The sequence below is a fragment of the Lithobates pipiens genome, unplaced genomic scaffold (genome assembly GCF_037356315.1).
Source record: "Lithobates pipiens isolate NorthernLeopardFrog02 unplaced genomic scaffold, aLitPip1_a1.2 Scaffold_1, whole genome shotgun sequence".
NCBI lineage: Eukaryota > Metazoa > Chordata > Amphibia > Anura > Ranidae > Lithobates > Lithobates pipiens.
The window spans coordinates 146,739,746-146,759,846 of record NW_027507685.1 but is presented as its reverse complement, the minus strand read 5'-3'; the positions used below and the strand labels follow the sequence as shown (position 1 = coordinate 146,759,846).

Below are 20,101 nucleotides of genomic sequence, written 5' to 3'. Positions count from 1 at the left end.
GAGATCATGAGTCGCATGAACAAGGTAAGGTGCTAGACAATAATGCTCCCACTCTACAAGACCCTGGTCCGGCCACACCTGGAGTTTGCTGTCCAGTTCTGGGCACCAGTCCTCAGGAAGGATGTGCTGGAACTGGAGGGAGTCCAGAGTAGGGCAAGACTAATAAAGGGACTGGAAGACCTTAGTTATGAAGAAAGGTTATGAGCCCTGAACTTGTTCTCTCTGGAGAGGAGATGCTTGAGAGGGGATATGATCCCAGTGTACAAATACCGTACCGTAAAACTTTTCCACAAAAGGGAATTTAATAAGACATGTTGCCATTCACTAAAACTAGAAGAAAAGCGGCTTAACCTTAAACTGCGTAGAGGGTTCTTTACTGAGTGGTTAGGATGTGGAATTCTCTTCCACAGACGGTGGTTTCAGCAGGGAGCATCAATAATTTCATAAACACCTGAACAACCACAATATATACAGTGTAATACTGACATAAAATCACACACATAGGTTGGACTTGATCGACTTGTGTCTTTTTTAAACCTCGCCTACTGTGTAATTGTGTAACATAGCTCTACAAAGCTCCCATTACACTGCTGCTGTTGTCACCCCAATCACATAGTTATACATAGACAGCTGATTTTATTTCCTTCTTGTTATTTTGCTGACCAAATTCTCATTAATCAGTTGTACCAATCTCACCATTTTCTCTTTCTGGTTTAAGGTATTCCTATCTCAGCCTTGATAAATTGCACTGGTCTCTCTCCACCGGGGTTAGTGAATAGCCTGGACCTCCTCCGCGTTTCCGGAGATTCGTACTTTTCTCTGCTAGCTCAGCGCATACCAGTTAAGCGTAGCAAACAACTTTGGACAGTTCCTTTGTTTCAGGCACCTCGTGGAAGCTTCTTTTTGAAAGTTAACGGCACTGACCATAATGGATATCAGTTTCAGAGACTCTCCAATGTGGCATACACAAGCATAATACCAGGTAAAGTGCACACCACAGATGACAGTGTTTTCAATTATGCAGCAAAGTCGAGTCTGTTTTAAATGTTGCTACTATGGTTCAAGTGGAACTCTATTGCTACTGCTAATGCTCTTTTTTTTTGTGACAATACTAAAAGATTGCTGGGTGTCTGAGAGTCACAGGCACCACATCCCTATATAGTATAAAGGGAATAGGATTTTAAAGATGCCAAACACAAGTTAATATAAAAATGTGAAAATGTTATTATAAACAATTAAAATCTCATATAAAAAACGTCATATTAGTATCTATACAACTACAGATAAGATGCAGTAAACTTCAGCTCGACATGTTTCGCCAAACTTATGGCTTCTTCAGGAGACTTTTTTATGAATACTGTAGACATCATCTCTGTAGATTAAAAAACAATAAATTCCAAAAAAAAAAAAACAGCTAGCAAATCATCAAAAATGTAAAAAAAAAATTATAAACATATGCAGTATCTGTAAAAATTCTCCTAAAGAAGCCATAAGTTTGGCAAAACATGTTGAGCTGAAGTTTACTTCATTTTATCTGTAGTTGTATGGATAACAAAATGAAGACTTGTTTATATGAGATTTTAATTGTTTATAATAACATTTTTATATTTTTATATCAACTTTAAAATCCTATTCCATTTATTCTATAATTTGTTTGAAAAATCATTTTTTTTTGGGTTGCACAAGACAGTCTGTAAATGCCTGTTGGAGCTGAGGGGCATGTGTAGATAGTTGAATGCAGCATGCTTTCAGTTGCTATCAGTTTTCACTTAAGATCAGTTAAGGGAGCTTCTGAGTTCCTCTGGATTACCCTTTGGAAGTCCATACTTATTATATCACAATAGAGAATCCACAAGGGAGCCGATGACAACATAATGTTGCTGACCCTTGGTGGATACATGATAGGTATATGTGTATGTGTATGTGTATATATATATATATATATATATATATATATATATATATATATATATATATGAGAGAGAATATGCTGTAGAAGATGGACAGGAGTAAATGGGCTGCAGGACATTAAACTCTGCCTCAGCGAACATCAAAATGAAAAATATGATAAGTGTATAATTTGCACTGAGGCTCCCACTTGCTCTAGCAGCAATTTGGTTGCACTGATGTCTCTTTCAGTCGTTTAACTGCTTGCAGGTTGGCGATCACTCCTCAGAGAGCCAGAATGGGGATCCGTCAATGTAAACAGACAGATCCCCATTCTGTCAGGGGAATAGAGAGATCTGGAATAGTGATCTCTCTCCTCCTCCAGTCAGTCCCCTCCCCCCATAGTTAGAAACACATCCCTAGGGAACACTTATTTTGTAGACACTATAACTTTTGTGCAAACTAATCAATATACACTTTTTAAAAAATTTTGGGGGAATATTTATTATAGCAAAAAGTAGGACACATATGTCTATACAGTACATATACATTATCATCACACAGGGACACTGAAGATTTGCAGCTGACGCAATCCATAGCTTTACAAGGACCATGCATAGTGGTCTAAACCTTATAATCCATTTTCTTGTCTTCTTATCATTTGGCAGATGTCCCTTCTGTGTCCATGCTGCCACATATTCAAGGCTTCCACCAACGCCCTCTGACACTAACCTGCTCAGTTCAAAGTGACATCCCCTTTAAGGTTCGCTTTTCCAGGAATGGAGAGAGGCTTGGAAATGAATTGTCCTTTACGTAAGTAGAATCACTCCTCATTTGTATAGTTTTTTCATGCAAACATTATCAAGATAATGAGGGGAATTCAATAAAGCTTCTTTACCACTTTTCTGGCATTAATCCCTCTTGTAAATGTTTTGTGTCAAGCTCATGAAACATCTGCAACACTTTTGGTTCTGACAGTGACTTGTGTTCCAAATTCAGACAGTTCCTATCCTAAGAAAGTGGAGCTAATTAAAGCGGAGTTCCACCCAAAAGTGGAACTTCCACTTTAAGCACTCCTCGCCCCTGACATGCCACATTTGGTATGTGATTTTTTTGGGGGGGATTGTGTACCCTCTTTTTTGTGGGACTTCCTGTCCCACTTCCTGCTTCCTATCTCCCCTGCCTAGGCGACTCCTCCTCTCGCTCTAGGCGACCCCTTCCTGCCAGAAATCTTCTGGGACACAACTTAGGTCCCATAAGATCGGCTGGCCAATAGGAGAGCTCAGTGCGTGCCCAGCCTCAAGCTGTCACAGCCGGGTGCCCACAGTTACCATAACGGCGCCAAGAAGAGGAGGGGGAGAGGAGCTAGCCTCCAGGCCGCCACATCGCTGGACTGTGGGGCAGGTGAGTGTCAGTTTATTAAAAGTTAGTAGCTTTGCTTTTTGTAGCTGCTGACTTTTAATAAACTAAAAAACGGTTGGAACTCCGCTTTATAAACAACTCTCCTTTGCCATACAGAGAAAGATCCTGGCGCAGACAGATTTTGCAAAGGTTTTAACTTGTTTTCTAAAAGTGGCGCAGCATGCACCAAATTCAAGTATAAATTCTAGACAGGGACATGAATTTGGCACATGCCACACCATTTTTAAACGCGCGTGAGACACTTTCACTTCTGTCTGCGCCATTCTTTATGAATTCCAGGAAATGTATTTTGAAAATTCTTGTGACAATGATTTTAACATGTGTTCTCTACTAATCCCCAGGGAACCCACCAATGCCACCTACGAAATTCCATCTGCTTCTGCCCGCCACGAGGGTCTTTATCAATGTACAGCTATAAGTAATGCTGGAGCAGGTTTTGGCCAAACCCAAGTATCTGTAGCAGGTACGAGACTAATAGATGACGTTATCAGTCTTATTTCCAAAAAGAGCAACTTACAGCATAATGACCCATAGCAAACAATCAGCATTAATGTCCTGGTTAAAAGACAGCCTTTAAAGGGAAAGTATATATTTTTTTTCTGCGTGAATACTATTGACTTGTTCGCATATCTGAACCCAAAAACAAAAATAAATGTGGTGACTGCATTCATTTTTTTCACACTGATTTTACTTTATTTTTGCCAGGTAATAGTTACCAGATACACACGTCCTGTCCTAGGGTGACAACGCTTACTCACTGTACTGTATATAAAGTGCTTTGCAAAAGTATTCACCCCCTTGGCTTTTTACCTATTTTGTTACATTACAGCCTTTACTTCAATGTTTTTTTTAGTCTGAATTATATGTGATGGATCAGAACACAATAGTCTAACTTGGTGATGGAAAATTAGAAAAATATATACATAAAACTATTTTTCAGAAATAATAAACTGATATTTGCCATGTGCGTATGTATTCACCCCCTTTGTTATAAAGTCCATAAAAAGCTCTGGTGCAACCAATTACCTTCAGAAGTCACATAATTAGTGAAATGATGTCCATTTGTGTGCAATCCTAAGTGTCACATGATCTGTCATTACATATGCACACCTTTTTGAAAGGCCCTAGAGGCTGCAACACCTAAGAAAAAGGCACCACTAACCAAACACTGCCATGAAGACCAAGGAACTCTCCAAACAAGTAAGGGACAATGTTGTTGAGAAGTACAAGTCAGAGTGTTAGGTTATTAAAAAAATATCCAAATCTTTGATGATCCCTAGGAGCACCATCAAAGCTATCATAACCAAATGTAAATAACATGGCACAATAGAAAACCTGCCAAGAGACGGCTGCACACCAAAATTCACAGACCAGGCAAGGAGGGCATTAATCAGAGAGGCAGCACAGAGACCTAAGGTAACCCTGAAGGAGTTTCAAAGTTCCACAGCAGAGACTGGAGTATCTTTACATAAGATGACAATAAGCCGTAGGCTCCATAGAGTTGGGCTTTATGGCAGAGTGGCCAGAAGAAAGCCATTACTTTCAGCAAAAACCAAAATGGCAGGATTTGAGTTTGCGAAAAGGCATGTGGGAGACTCCCAAAATGTATGGAGGAAGGTGCTCTGGTCTGATGAGACTAAAATTGAACTTTGTGGCCATCAAAGAAAATGCTATGTCTGGCACAAACCCAACACATCACATCACCTAAAGAACACCATCCCCACAGTGAAACATGGTGGTGGCAGCATCATGCTGTGGGGATGTTTTTCAGCAGTCGGGACTAGGAAACTGTTCAGAGTTGAGGGAAAGATGGTGCTAAATACAGGGATATTCTTGAGCAAAACCTGTACCACTCTGTGTATGATTTGAGGCTAGGACGGAGGTTCATCTTCCAGCAGGACAATGACCCCAAACACACTGCTAAAGCAACACTTGCGTGGATTAAGGGGAAACATGTAAATGTGTTAAATGGCCTAATCAAAGACCAGACCTCAATCCAATAGAAAATCCGTGGTCAGACTTAAAGATTGCTGTTCACAAGCGCAAACCATCCAACTTGAAGGAGCTGGAGCAGTTCAGGAAGAATGGGCAAAAATCCCAGTGGTAACATGTGGCAAGCCGCAAAAGGTGGCTCCACAAAGTATTGAATTTAGAGGGTTGAATAGTATGCACATACAGACTTTTTCTGTTATTTTGTCCTATTTGTTGCTTACTTCACAATAAAAAAAAAAAAATCTTCAAAGTTGTGACCATGTTCTATAAATTAAATGATGCAAATCCTCAAACAATCCATGTTAATTCCAGGTTGTGAGGCAATAAAACACGAAAAATGCCAAGGGGGTGAATACTTTTGCAAGGCGCTGTATGGAAGAGCAGCGTTGTCACCCAAGGCCGATCTCCTCAATTTGATTAGAAACACCTCTTTTTATGCTGATAACATGAGACTTATGAGAGGGAGGGGGAGAGAGATTTTTTTGTTTTACATAAAAAGAGCAAACACTCATTTTGCTGTATCTTTGCCTCCCTTCTTGAGATATCAACAACATAAAGAAGGAAGTTGTTTTTAGTCAGTCACCTGACTCATTGACCGGTAATGTGAGCAGGAGCAGTAAAGCACAACCATCGTGTAGCACTGCAAAGCAGGAAGCAGAACTTGTGTATGTAACAAACAAATATGGCTGTCCCATGTACATATATAATTATAAACTACAGTTAAGGTTTCTTAAAACTTTAACACATTGAAAAAAGAATTTATAATCTGATCTGTTTTGCATCTACATCTAAGTAACTTAACAAAACATGATAGATTTTCTTTAATCAAGTTCAACCAATGAGACTGCTTATCATATTGCTTCTGTGTCATTCTGTTGTTTATTGCATATAGCAGAGCTGTGGCTGTGAAATTTTTACAGCATCTCCCTCTGTTTGCAGATCCTCCTCCCACAATCTCACTCCACCATAATGTCACAGTTTCACTTGGTGAAGTTGCAGTCCTGTCCTGCCATGTGCTGGGAGATGTCCGTTACAATCTAAGCTGGCAGCACGATGGCAGGGCGCTGAAGGACGGCCGTCTCTGGATCCTGTCTAACTCATCACTGCAGATTCGCAATGTTCAGCCTGGAGATGCTGGGAGGTACCAGTGTACTGCCAAGAACAACCATGGCACCACAACAGCCAGTGTCTGGCTTTCTGTACAGGGTAAGAACTTTGTATTTGGCAGACATCCCAAGTCTCCCGTGAGGTGCGAGAGCCTCCTGCGTTTCCCAAGTGCAGCCGACTTCCCTCCTGTCCTCTCCCGCCTAGCTGTAGGGATCTGTCAGGAAGGCGAGCGGAGTAAGGGACCGGTCATTTACCAGCCCTTACCTTTTCTGAATTGCACACAGTGAGCGAGACCGCTCCTGAGTCCTGTGAAAACTGAGTATTTACTCTGCTCAGTTTATGAATGGACAGGAGCCGCTGTCTTCTGTCCATTCATCTTCAATGCTGAGAAAGAGAGTGGGGAATCAATGTCCTCAGCCTCTTTCCTGTCTCAAAGAGGAGCTATCGGGGGTCTGTTTAGACCCCTGATATCTCACCAAAGCCCCCCCCCCCCCCCAACAGGGTTGATAAAAAAATAAAAAAAATGAAATTATAAACAAAATTTATAAAAAATGTAATTATAAAAAAATATATAAAATAAAAAACTACCCCCTACCAACACTGTCCACTGCCCCCCCCCCAAAAAAATAATAATAATAAAAATAAAGAACTACTGACACCGTCCACTGCCCTACTGACACTCTCTGTTTAACATTACTACATTCTGCACTATGTAAGCCATCTCAGACTATTAAACCACACCCCATTTAAGCTATGCCCAATATACAGCACAATTTAAGCCACGCCCACCTCCCTGAAATGAGTTTGCCACCTCCCTAAAATAAGTTTTTGCAGGTCGAGATCTCTGTATTTGGCATCTGGTGTTTTAAGATCATATGACTTTTAGGAATGTATATTGTTTTTGCTTGGGCGTCTTGTATAAAAGTGTGTAAAAACAGCTGTGTATGACATCAGCCAATTAGATTCTGCCTAAAGCACCTAAAAGACCTGGGAATGTAGTCACAATTTCATATCTAAGATGGCAGCAGCTGACAGGTCCTGGGGAGACATGTGGTTTTTCCAAATTTGTTTGTGTTCAAATGTAGTCTTCACTGATATATAGTGGGTAAGATAATTATTTGATCCCCTGCAGATTCTCTAAGTTTGCCCACTTACAAAGAAATGAAGGGTCTATAATTTTTATTAAATGATAGAGACCAAAAATCAAGAAAAAACTGCTGATACAAGCATGTACAGTATAAATTAAGTTGCAGTTCAGTAAGTTGAGTAAAATAAGTATTTGACCTCCAAGCAAAACATCACTTAGTACTTGGTGGAGAAACCCTTGTTGGCAAGCACAGTGGTAAGATGTTTCTTGTAGCTGGGTACCAGGTTTGCATACATCTCAGCAGGGATTTTGGTCTACTCTTCTTTACAGATCTTCTCTAAATCCTTAAGGTTTCTTGGATGTTGCTTGGCAACTCGAAGTTTCAGCTTCCTCCATAAATTTTCTATAGTATTAAGTTCTGGAGACTGGCTAGGCCACTCCATGGCCTTAATGTGCTTGAGCCACTCCTTTGTTGCCTTGGTGGTATGTTATGGGTCATTGTCATGCTGGAAGATCCATCCACTACCCATTTTCAGTGTTCTTGTTGAGGGAAGAAGGTTCTCATCCAAGATTTTACAATAAATGGCACCATCCATTGGCCCCTCAATGTGGCACAGTCAGCCTGTACTTTTATCAGAGAAACAGACAAAAAAGGCATCATGTTTCCACCTCCATGCTGGACTGTAGGGATGGTGGCATTTTTCTTCCCCCAAACATGACTCGTCGAGTTAATTCCAAAGAGCTCAATTTTGGTCTCATTTGACCACAGGACTTTCTCCCAATATTTCTCTAAATCATTTAGAACTTCAGATAAGCCTGCACATGTGCCTTCTTGAGGAGGGGGACCTTGCGGGAGCAGCAGGATTTAAATTTATGGCATCCTATTGTGTTACCAATGCTTTAATTGGTGACTGTGGTCTCAACTGCTTTGGGATTATTCACAAATTCCTCCCATGTAGTTCTGGGTTGATCCCTAACTTTTCTCATGATCATCCTTACCCTATGAGGCGAAATCTTGCATGGAGCTCCAGACCGAGGGCGATATTTTGTATTTTGTATTTCTTCCATTTGCAAATAATCATTCCAACAGTTGTCTCCTTCTCACCAAGCTTCTTGCTGATGGTCTTGTAGCACATTCCAGCCTTGTGCAGGTCTACAATCGTGTCCCTGATGTCCTGGTGCTGACAGGCACTCAGCACCCACTTCCTCCCCTGGCTCCACATGAAAGTTCACCTCTCCCCCCCTCCCTCCCTGCAATCTTCCGCGACACATCACAGGTCCAGGAAGATTGCCTGGCCATGCACAACACGAAGCGCAGCTTGCACATGCTCAGTGTGAGCCCATCTGTGAAGCCACAGCTGGGTGCCCACAGTTACAATTTCCGGTGCTGCAGATGGGAGCAAGGCTTCGTGCGCCTGCATTGCTGGACCATGGGACAGGTGAGTGCCTTTTTATTAAAAGTCAATAGCTACACTTCTGTGTACCACATGAGCACCAGTCTGTGGGAGCCAGTAGTATTGTTGGTTGCTAGGGGATGAAATACTTATTTTACTCACTGAGCTGCAACTCAATTTATTAACATTTGTATCATGTGTTTTTCTGGATTGTTGGTTGATATCATAGGTGTATTTAAAATGATTTTAAAGTGGGCAAATGATTGTAAGTGGGCAAATTTACAAAATCTATAGGGGATCAAATAATTTTTGCCACTATAAGCTTGCACAGCTGACCTAGTTGGTTTATGGAGCGCTCTGCAGTCTGCCCAAGATTTGTTTTCCTTTGGAGGTTGAATTGTACATTCACCCACTGTCACTCATGTTGTTAACCAGCATTAAGGTACCTACAAATAAAGCATAACATTCGCTCAACCAAAGCATTACAGTTAGGCCAGATAATGTCTATTTGTACCTCCTACCTGAGCTTGCATGGGGAAACAATTTAGGATTGCTTTCCTTGGCCAAGTTAGGATGGCTTTTCCTGGCTAATCACATTGACTTTCCTCTAAGGTAGCCAGCCCTTGCAGAGCTTTTCCTCCCACTTCTACATGCAAAAATATTGCAAATGTACATATTTTGTATGGCAATCTATCAGTAGCCAGGTCATGCAAGCATGACTAGCTGCACTCTAAAGTTTGTAGGTACCCTAAAGGGTCAGTCCACACAAAAATATATATAATGTTTTAGTAGATGCTGGAGAGTTAAACCATCTTACAGTTTCTTTCTATCTCTTGGAGGTTCTATTAGCAAGATCTTTGTGCAGAGTTCCTTGGTCTGCACACCTCCTGCACCCATTATGAAGGTTGCCACTCTCCCTGATGGGTTTGCTTTTTTATTGCATATTATGGAGAATGTTATCAGGAATACTGGAATCAAGAGCTAAAACTCCCAAGTGAACAGAAACTGACTCAGGAATTATGTCAGGAAAATATCAGTGTTTGAGTATCCAAGGCTTTTAAAAAGCCAGAAGCTGATAAACACATCTACATCCAAGATGCTTCTTTTGGACAGACAGACCCTCTAACTGTGAAATCTGTAATCTTTGTGATATCGTATTCTTGTTAAATTCTTTCATACATGAGATTTCTCGCCAATTACAGCGAATCAATATCTTGTCATCCATTGCTAAAATCAACCAACAGGGAATCTTATAAAATGATTTGCAAAAGTACATTTTTTTTCTACTGAATATCATCTAGTACAGCTGACGTCAGGCTGAAATTAGGCTGCATAACATACAAGAAGGGAGCTCTGTACCATCTGTAGTTTACACTTACTTATACCTGTACTAATCAACAAAAAGCACCTGGGACTGCACATAATTCAACTTGACATGGAAAATATTAAAAACTTTAATCTTTGTAGGCTTTAATTACCATTTATAATATCCAGAAGTACCAATTTGTGTAACCCATCTGTTGTGTTTTAGAGCCTCCACAGATACACATGGAGTCAAGTTCCAGCCAACTGTCCCACGGAGGGGAGGTTAGGATCCAGTGTGATGTATCAGGGTACCCAGAACCTCAGATCTCCTGGAAACACGGGGACTCCTTCCTCACCGATGACAGCAAGTATGCCAGAAAAAAAATGATATACCATATAGTGTATACTTACAGGGAGTGGGGTATATTTGAATGAACGTGAGAATGTGCAGAGAAAATATGTTATATTACAGCAGCCAATCACATAAACCGAAAATAAAATTGTGATTGGTTGGTTTGGGATATGACATATTATTCCACATGTCCTATGTATACCGTATACTAGATTTATTTTAACAATTTATAGTTAAGTTGAATTTCAGGTATGGATATATTATATGTAGTTACATTGGTCCATCCTGGACCAATGTAATGATGTATATACTATACCTGATATACCTGAAAGCTGAAAATCACTGGAGTAGACACTGCTACTCCAGTGATCTCCATTAGCTTCTGGGTTACTTATTGAGATATGAAGAATCTGGCACACACAGGGTGTATGCCAAAAATGTAATTAAATGAAAACAAGTCTTTTGAAAAGTAGTTAACATAAAAAAGGAGCCAGCTTAGTCTTTAAGTCCAAAAAGTCTTTTAAACCATCAATAATAAGTGAAGTAATTGTAAGCAGCAACCATCCTGAAGCCCCATACACACGATCAGTAATTCTGCTAGCAAAAGTCGGATGTGAGCTTTTGGTCAGAAATTCTGACCGTGTGTATGCTCCATCGGACTTTTGCTGGAATAATTCCAGCCAACACAAGCTTGAGAGCAGGTTCTCTATTTTTCGGTCGGAAAAAGTTCAGATTGGAAATTCTGATCGTCTGTACAAATTCCGACGCACAAAATTCCTATGCATGCTTGGAAACAATTCGACACATGCTCGGGAGCATTGAACTACATTTTCTCGGCTTGTCGTAGTGTTGTACGCCAACGCGTTCTTGACGGTCAAAAGCTCAGAGAACTTTTGTGTGACCGTGTGTATGCAAGCCAAGCTTGAGTGGAGTTCCGTCAGAAAAACCATCCAAGTTTTTTCCGACAGAAAATCTGCTCGTGTGTAGGGGGTATAAGAGTATGTCCAACTCTGAAAGACGTGTACAGAAAGAGAAGGGGGGGGGGGCACCACCTGAGTGTAGTATTAATGTAGGATTTTATTGCGCATAGGATTAAAAACACTCACTAGAAGATGATAATAAATGTGCTCATCATGAAGTACTCAGCCCTGGGAGGTCCCGTCGTCCTGCAGGCTCCACCAGTTGTAGTCACCATTCGCTTGAAGGAGTAGAATGGGGGCACAGAATGCCACTGTGAATCCAGGAAGTCTCATGATGATCAATGAGGAACACACAGGCCTGGTCTTTATCTGAATGTTTATATGAAAGTCATTTTAGTGACCTTGACATATTTGCTTGTTTTATTTTATTTTATTTTTTTATATTTTCATTATTATATTTTGATTTAGAGATTACCAGATCTTTCTTTTAGCGATTATCTTTGTGTAAGACAGTCCAAACAACACCCCTGCTTAAAGAGATAGTATAGTGTATGTGCAGTGAGGAAATATGTTGAGTCATCAATACAATGTTTGCTATAAAGCAGAGCTATAGTGTGTTAAAAAAAATTGCTAGCCAGGTAGACTTTTATTGCAAAAGAGACTTAGTTTGTCTCTTCTGGAAGCTCCTTAAAGTGTTTGTTAACCTAAAAAAAAAAAAAAATATTGGATCCTGTTCCCTTAACCACTTTCAGACCGGACCATTTTGCTGGTCAATGACCAGAGGTCTTTTTACAATTTGGCACTGCGCTGCTTTAACTGGTAATTGCGCGGTCATGCAATGTTGTACCCAAACAAAATTTGCGTCCTTTTTTTCCCACAAATAGAGCTTTCTTTTAAAGGTATTTGACTGACTCTGCGATTTTTATTTTTTGCGATATAAACGTAAAAAGACCACAAATTTTGAAAAAAAATGATATTTTCTACTTTTTGTTATTAGAAAAATCCAATAAACTCAATTTTAGTCATACATTTAGGCCAAAATGCATTCAGCCACATGTCTTTGGTAAAAAAAAAAGTCAATAACTGTATATTTATTGGTTTGCGCAAAAGTTGTCACATCTACAAACTAAGGTACGTTTTCTGGAATTTACGCAGCTTTTAGTTTATGACTGCCTATCTCATTTCTTGAGGTGCTAAAATGGCAGGGCAGTACAAAACCCCCCCAAATGACCCCATTTTGGAAAGTAGACACCCTAAGGAAATTGATAAGAGGCATGTTGAGCCCATTGAATATTTTTTTTTTTTTTTTTTACACAAAGTTGTCACTAAATGATATATTGCTCACACATGCCATGGTTATATGTGGAATTGTACCCCAAAATACATTCTGCTGCTTCTCCTGAGTACGGGGATACCACATGTGGTCGACTTTTTGGAAGCCTAGCCGCGTACGGGGCCCCGAAAACCAAGCACCGCCTTCAGGATTTCTAAGGGCATAAATTTGTAATTTCACTCCTCACTACCTATCACAGTTTTGAAGGCCATAAAATGCCAAGATGGCACAAAACACCCACAAATGACCCCATTTTAGAAAGTAGACACCCCAAGCTATTTGCTGAGAGGCATGTTGAGTCCATGGAATATTTTATATTTTGCCACAAGTTGCGGGAAAATTACAAACTTTTATTTTTTATTTTTTTTCACAAAGTTGTCACTAAATGATATATTGCTCACACATGCCATGGGCATATGTGAAATGACACCCCAAAATAAATTCTGCTGCTTCTCCTGAGTACGGGGATACCACATATGTGGGACTTTTTGGGAGCCTAGCCGCGTACGGGGCCCCGAAAACCAAGCACCGCCTTCAGGCTTTCTAAGGGCGTAAATTTATGACTTCACTCCTCACTACCTATTACAGTTTTGAAGGCCATAAAATGCCAAGATGGCACAAAACCCCCACAAATGACCCCATTTTAGAAAGTAGACACCCCAAGCTATTTGCTGAGAGGCATGTTGAGTCCATGGAATATTTTATATTTTGCAACAAGTTGCGGGAATATTACAAACTTTTTTTTTTTTTTCACAAAGTTTTCACTAAATGATATATTGCTCACACATGCCATGGGCATATGTGAAATGACACCCCAAAATAAATTCTGCTGCTTCTCCTGAGTATGGGAATACCACATATGTGGGACTTTTTGGGAGCCTAGCCACGTACGGGGCCCCGAAAACCAAGCACCGCCTTCAGGCTTTCTAAGGGCATAAATTTTTGACTTCACTCCTCACTACCTATTACAGTTTTGAAGGCCATAAAATGCCAAGATGGCACAAACCCCCCCCCCCAAATGACCCCATTTTGGAAAGTAGACACCCCTAAATTTAGGGGTACACTAATGAGACTCACAGGTAAAAAAGCACCTAGGCTGTCAGAGACTGTATCAAAACGCTACAAAAAAAACTGTTAGCGATCACAGGGATCAGGCCTGACTCTGCGAACGCTGCAGTTATGTGTGTTGTGTTTTGTAAGTGACAGTGATCGATCGATCGATCGATACTGCACTTGGGTGGGCTGGGCTGGGCTTGGCGGAGGGGCTAAACGCAGGTGCTAGCAGGTATCTGGGCTGATCCCGCTAACAATGCATTTTGGGAAACCTAAACTGCTGGCGACGCTAATATAGATCTGATCAGATACTATATTACTAAGGGAGGTGTATGCTTTGCGCGTGGGTGTTAGCGGTACTGGCACTAAGCTGACGCTCCCTGGGGCGACGTAGACCTTATCTGACCCTCAAACTTATATCACCCGCCGGGTGATCAGGGGGTTAAACCTTTATTAGGTAATAAATGGCGGGTGCCCTGAAACTATAAAAAAAAACTAACCAACCAGCGTCACCTGTAACAGTTATATGGTGATCACTGGTGAAAGGGTTAACTAGGGGGCAATCAGGGGGCTTTATGCGATAGTATATGGGGGTCCCTGGCCCTATAAAAAGCTGCGGCGAACCTAAATACCTACCTGCCTAACTAGCGTCACCTGTGACACTAATACAGTGATCAGAAAAACGATCGCTTATTAGGCTGGGTTCACACTGGAGCGATGCGGGAACGCCACGAATCCGCGGCGGGTTCCCGCATCACACTGCCCTATGCGAACTGCTGGGAGTGTCAGTGAAATGTTACTGACACCCCCAGATCAGTTCGCATATCGCAGTGCGATCTGCAAACTCGGACAGGAATCGGATCGCATGGTGTGAACACCCATGCGATCCGATTCTGCTGCGGACCAAAAAAAGGGTCCCGTGCGAGTTTGCGGTGGGTACGGCGGGTGCGATGCGAATTCAGCCATACTATCTGTATGGCTGAACTCGAATCGCACAGAGATCGGATGTGATTTGCACTGCAGTGCGGTGCGAATCACATCCGTTCTCATAAACCGCTGCAATGTGAACCCAGCCTTAGTGACACTGGCGACGGGGGGTGATCACGGGGTTAAACCTTTATTGGGGGGGTTAGGGGGGTACCCTAGAACTAAAGGGGGCTAACCCTAACTGCCTTAACAGTTATTACAGTCACAAATGACACCAATGCAAAAAAAATAAAAAATGCAATTGGTGTCACTGTGACTGGGGGTGCAGGGGTGATTGGGGGGGTGATCGGGGGGTGAAGGGGGGGGTGAGAGTGTGCCTGGCATGTTCTACTGTATTGTGTAGTGTTGGTGCAACTCACGATCCTCTCTCCTCGGTGCCGGAACGAAAAATACCGACACGGAGGAGAGATTACATCACTTCCTCTGCCTGTGTTTACATTACAGGAGAGGAAGTGATGTCACGCTTCACTTCCATTCGTCAGGAGCGATCGCGAGGGGGTGGCCATGAACGAATGGCCGCCCCCTCATCCCGGATCGCTCCTGAACGGATACCGACCGCCGCTGGCACCGGCGGGGGGCACGATCGGGCCCCCCACCCGCGGGAAGGCAGGGACGTACATGTACGCCCATATGCCTGCCCGTGCCATTCTGTCGACGTACATCGTCGTGCGGCGGTCGGCAAGTGGTTAAAGCATGTTATACAGCATAGTGATTGTGCTGTGTAATTTGGTTCCCTATAACACCTAAAAAAAAACTGGCTAATCCTGGCCAGTTTCTGCCCTCCCCTTTGTAAACTGACCATGGTGTATTATGGCTGCTGAGCCCTGACACTGTGGTCAGTTTACGTGACCACTCCATCAGCTCTAGCTCTCCTGTCTCTCCTGTCCTCTTCTCCCCCTCTCCCCTATAATCATCCTTGTCTCCTAAGGATATGTGCTCCTGTGTGTGTTTTATAAAAAAAAATTATTATACCTAATGTCAGAGCGCCGATCGATGCTCACCTGACCCGCCTCCTCTTTTCTTCTCTTCTCTTCCCCTCCAGACTGACGTCAGCGGAGGAATCTCAGCCCTGCCTTCTGCATCTGTCAGACAGGGAGAGCAGAGAGCTGGCGGGTCTGGTACACAGATTAGTCCTGTCAATTTAAAACGGAGTTCCACCCATTTAAAAATCAGCAGCTACAAAAAGTGTAGCTGCTGACTTTTAATAAAAAGACACTCACCTGACCCATGGTCCAGCGATGTAGGAGCGCAAAGTCACTCTCCTCTCCACAGCGCCAGGAATTGTAACTGTGGGCACCCGGCTGTGTCTTTACAGCCGGGCACGCACTGCGCGTGAATGACCAGGCAATTTTCTAGGACCTGTACGCTGAGGGAGGCATGTGAAGCAACTAAGGCCCCTTTCACATGGGCGGACTATCCTTTGCCCTCATTGATGCCCGACCCAATCCTATCAACTAAAAACAGACAGATAGGGATCTATTCCCCTTCCATCTAGCAGATTGGATGGCTGTCAGTTGTAAACAGACATTTGGTTTGTTTACATCCAACCACCCACAGAGGACAGCAGGCTGTGTCTGTTTCCACTCTGCATAAGCAGAGTGGACACAGACAAGCCAATTGCCTGGTCAGCATGGATCAGCGGACAGATTCTCGGCTGAGCAGGTGGACTCCTGGTGGAGTTCGCCCCATGTGAAAGGGTCCTTACTGCTATGTGCATATGTGGGAATTATGTCATCCTTGGCAAGCAAGATGGCCTAAATCACCAAACCCATCACACTGGGCAAAGATGCCTGTGGTGGTGGTAAGGGAGATCATGGATTTTACATTGCTGGGGAGGTCACTTTGGGAGGTTCTGCTTTTCAGTACTTTGCCTTTGCTGAACAAAGGAATATGTTCACTTTAAAGTCAACAACAACAACAGCAGCTTATACCAAAGTTCCTGCTCTACTCTGCCACTTCGTTACTCAGTGAAAGTGAGGACGAGTAGACTTGTGTATATTCCAACCTGATCCTAGTTTGAGCTTAAACAGGACTGAGGATGGAGGGCTGAGACTCTATGTGATAAGCAGCCCGTTGACAAGCATGAGTGCTTTTATGTGGGAGGAAAGGGAGTGAGACATGTGATCCCTATACCCAGAAGTACAGGGCATTTCTTTTCATTTCTGGTAGCCGGTGCTGAAGAACCAAGAAAAAGTTGAGTGTGCTATTATAGGGGCCACCATTAACGTGAACCTGTTGCTTTGCCCTGCATGGACAAAGCACATATTTTCTTTAATGTAAATCTTAGCATATCTTTTTATTTTATTTTTTTTAAGTTTTCTCTTCCATATTTTGTTATTGTAATAAATAGAAAGATTTTCCCTCTTCACAACTGTTATGTAAGCTATCAACTACCAGTATTTTTAGGAAGTAGGCTGAATCATATACTTAAAATGAAAAAAGATGGAGCGCTAGAAACGCAGCTAGTGCGATATGGAAATAGTTCCAAGGTCCAGGTGTACCAGTAGACAAAGTTCATTCACTGCTGACACCTGACCAGGGTTTATGGGTTCTGGTCTGTATCAGTGTGGACAGCCAGCTGTAGAGAGCAGAAGGGACTCTGTGGATATGGGTGAGAGAGAGAGGAGCGACGCCACTCTGAGTGCAGTATGTCAGTTAAAATTCAATGTTTAATAAAAGTAAGATCAACTCGCATTTTGGTGAGATATAATATGCATGGCATAAGTAGCTTGGGTTCCTGTAGTCCAGCTGGGCAGCCGTGGTGGTCGGTGGTTCACAAGGCTCCGAGACTGAAGATGGTCACACAACAAGCACATCATCGGTGATGGATGGGAGGCATGGTCGAGTTCACATTCGGAGCATGCATGCTCCTTCATCGGGCCTACGCCGGGAACTGCTGACCGCCAACGCTGCCCAGCTGGACTACAGGAGCCCAAGCTACTTATGCAATGCACATTATATCTCACCAAAATGTGACTTGATCTTACTTTTATTAAACATTGAATTTTAACTGACATACTACACTCAGAGTGGCGTCGCTCTTTTCGCTCTGAATCACATACTTAGATTGTGAGAAGGAACAGTGAAGCACAACACTTGAGTAGCACTGCAAAGCACGAAGCAGTATGTGATGAGAAAATATGGCTGTTACAATGTACATATAATTAAAAGCTCTACATAGCAAGGTTTAAAAAACATTAAGAGCCAGTTCACACCATAGGAACACAGTCCAGATGCGCTCCAGATGCTTTTTTGCATGCTTGTTTTTGATGAATTTCAGTGTGTTTTTGATGCAGTCCAGTGCATTCCCCCCCCCCTTTTTTTTCCTTATCCTTAAATAAGAACATGGGTGTTCCAGTGCGTTTAGGTGCGTTCTGGTACATTCCCGTGAGTTTTTGATGCTTTTTACAGCATTCCAGTACAATCCAGTGCAGGGAAAATGCAGCATGTTCTACTTCTTTTTTCTGGAACGCACTGGAACTGCAAGCACTGGTGTGAACTATACCATTGAAAACCATATAACCTACTTTCTATGCGTTTTTGATGCAGAAAAAAAATTGCACTCGACTGCGTGGGGTGTGAACTGGCCCTAAGACATTATAATCTGATTTATTTTATTTACATATTTGTAAAATAAAAGGACTATGCATTCCCTTTAAAAGCTGTTAAGAAACATTGCATACATAATTAGCCTCATAGAATGGACTTTGTGTTCATGGGATCATTAGGGGTTTGAATTGACCAACAGAATTAAATTAAATAAGAGGAACCCTACATTAAAATTATTCTCTGCTTTTTTCTTTGTAATATAGACACACAATAATTGATGGTAACATCCTACTGATTAGGGATGCAAGCCAAGACGATTCTGGGAATTACAGCTGTGTGGCTTCCAATGATTTAGGGACAGATGTGCAGTCAGTAACTCTAGTATACACTGGTAAGTGCTTAGCTCTAAAGCTTTCTTATTGAGTGGCTCTTTAAATGGAACATTATATTAATCCTGGCATTATACTTGGCAGAACGTCCTAAAGCCACCGCTGTAAAGTCTTTGCTGCAGGTGCCCATAGGAGAGGACACCGTGTTAGAATGTAGCACTGAGGGGCTACCTGAGCCACTGGTCATATGGTACAAAGGTAAGAGCCATGTTTTGCATGCTACAACCTTTGTGGTTGATTTTCTAAAAAAGACAACAATGATCTTCCTAAACTGCACCAAATCATTTCCGGACCAGTAATATATCAGTACAATTATATACATGCAGCGTGTTTTGGCTTCAGTCCCATGGATTTTATTTCTGTCTGTATCCCCTTGAGGGAGATTTCTTCCTACATTTTTACAATATTACAGATGGAACATGAAGATAACCCCAACATCTCCAAGGCCTCCAACTTGTGGTGGTATCAGTCAAGGAGCCCACGATGTTAAAAAAAGGAGAATGCAGATACAACTTTGAAATGAAAATGCTAATTCAGTATTGTTCTTAACCTCTATGGTATTGTTCTTTTTAACAAAATGAGTACAATGGTGTATTTAATGGGGACACAGACACCCAACACTATGGGGAGCACATGGGAGGCTTAAACCTCACCAGAGGGGGTATTTAGTTCTGAACTTTTATTTTATCCAGGGGTCAGAAAGCACTTCTTTACAGGAAGAGCAATGGAAACTGCAATAGCAGCCTAATTCCTAACACAAGAGGTTATCTATTAACCAGAAGATCTGGTGGCTTTTCATATAAAACGCTACATACTGGGTGGGCATCATTAGGTTATGCCACTCCTTTAAAGGACAGTCAAACAGGACTAAAGCCTTCACATCAAACACTGAGCCCTAACCATTTTGACTTTCAGCAGCCACCACAAGGCCCAACAGAAGAGAGTGCATATGCACCCAACTCAATGATGTAGTGTTCCAGGTGGCATGTAAGCCAACACTCACACGCATGCACACACCCAAACACACGATATCCATGAAAATGGTATCAATCCCTTAGTTTGTGTCGTAAAATACCCTGGTATTAATATGAGATGTACTAAAAGGAAGCTCACTTTACATAGTTACATAGTTAGTAAGGTTGAATAAAGACACCAGTCCATCCTGAGTGAGGGTCTACAATTGTCCCTAACCCTGTACATTGCACACTCACATCAGTTCCTACCCTCAAGGAGCCCACAATCCAAGGTCCCCATTCATATACCAGGGCCAATTTTGGATAGAAGTCAATTAACCTACCTGCATGCCTTTGGAGTGTGGGAGGAA

General features: G+C 42.1%; 1 protein-coding gene across 1 annotated transcript in view; it reads left to right on the top strand.

Moving 5' to 3' along the window:
• Positions 1-20,101, top strand: part of HMCN2 (hemicentin 2) — a 361,882-nt gene that overhangs the window by 79,189 nt on the left and 262,592 nt on the right. Inside the window, exons 8-14 of the mRNA XM_077478193.1 lie at positions 719-982; positions 2,556-2,700; positions 3,651-3,772; positions 6,241-6,507; positions 10,421-10,562; positions 18,652-18,779; positions 18,862-18,975. Coding sequence (XP_077334319.1) covers positions 719-982; positions 2,556-2,700; positions 3,651-3,772; positions 6,241-6,507; positions 10,421-10,562; positions 18,652-18,779; positions 18,862-18,975 — 1,182 coding nt within the window. The remainder of the gene's footprint in view (positions 1-718; positions 983-2,555; positions 2,701-3,650; positions 3,773-6,240; positions 6,508-10,420; positions 10,563-18,651; positions 18,780-18,861; positions 18,976-20,101) is intronic.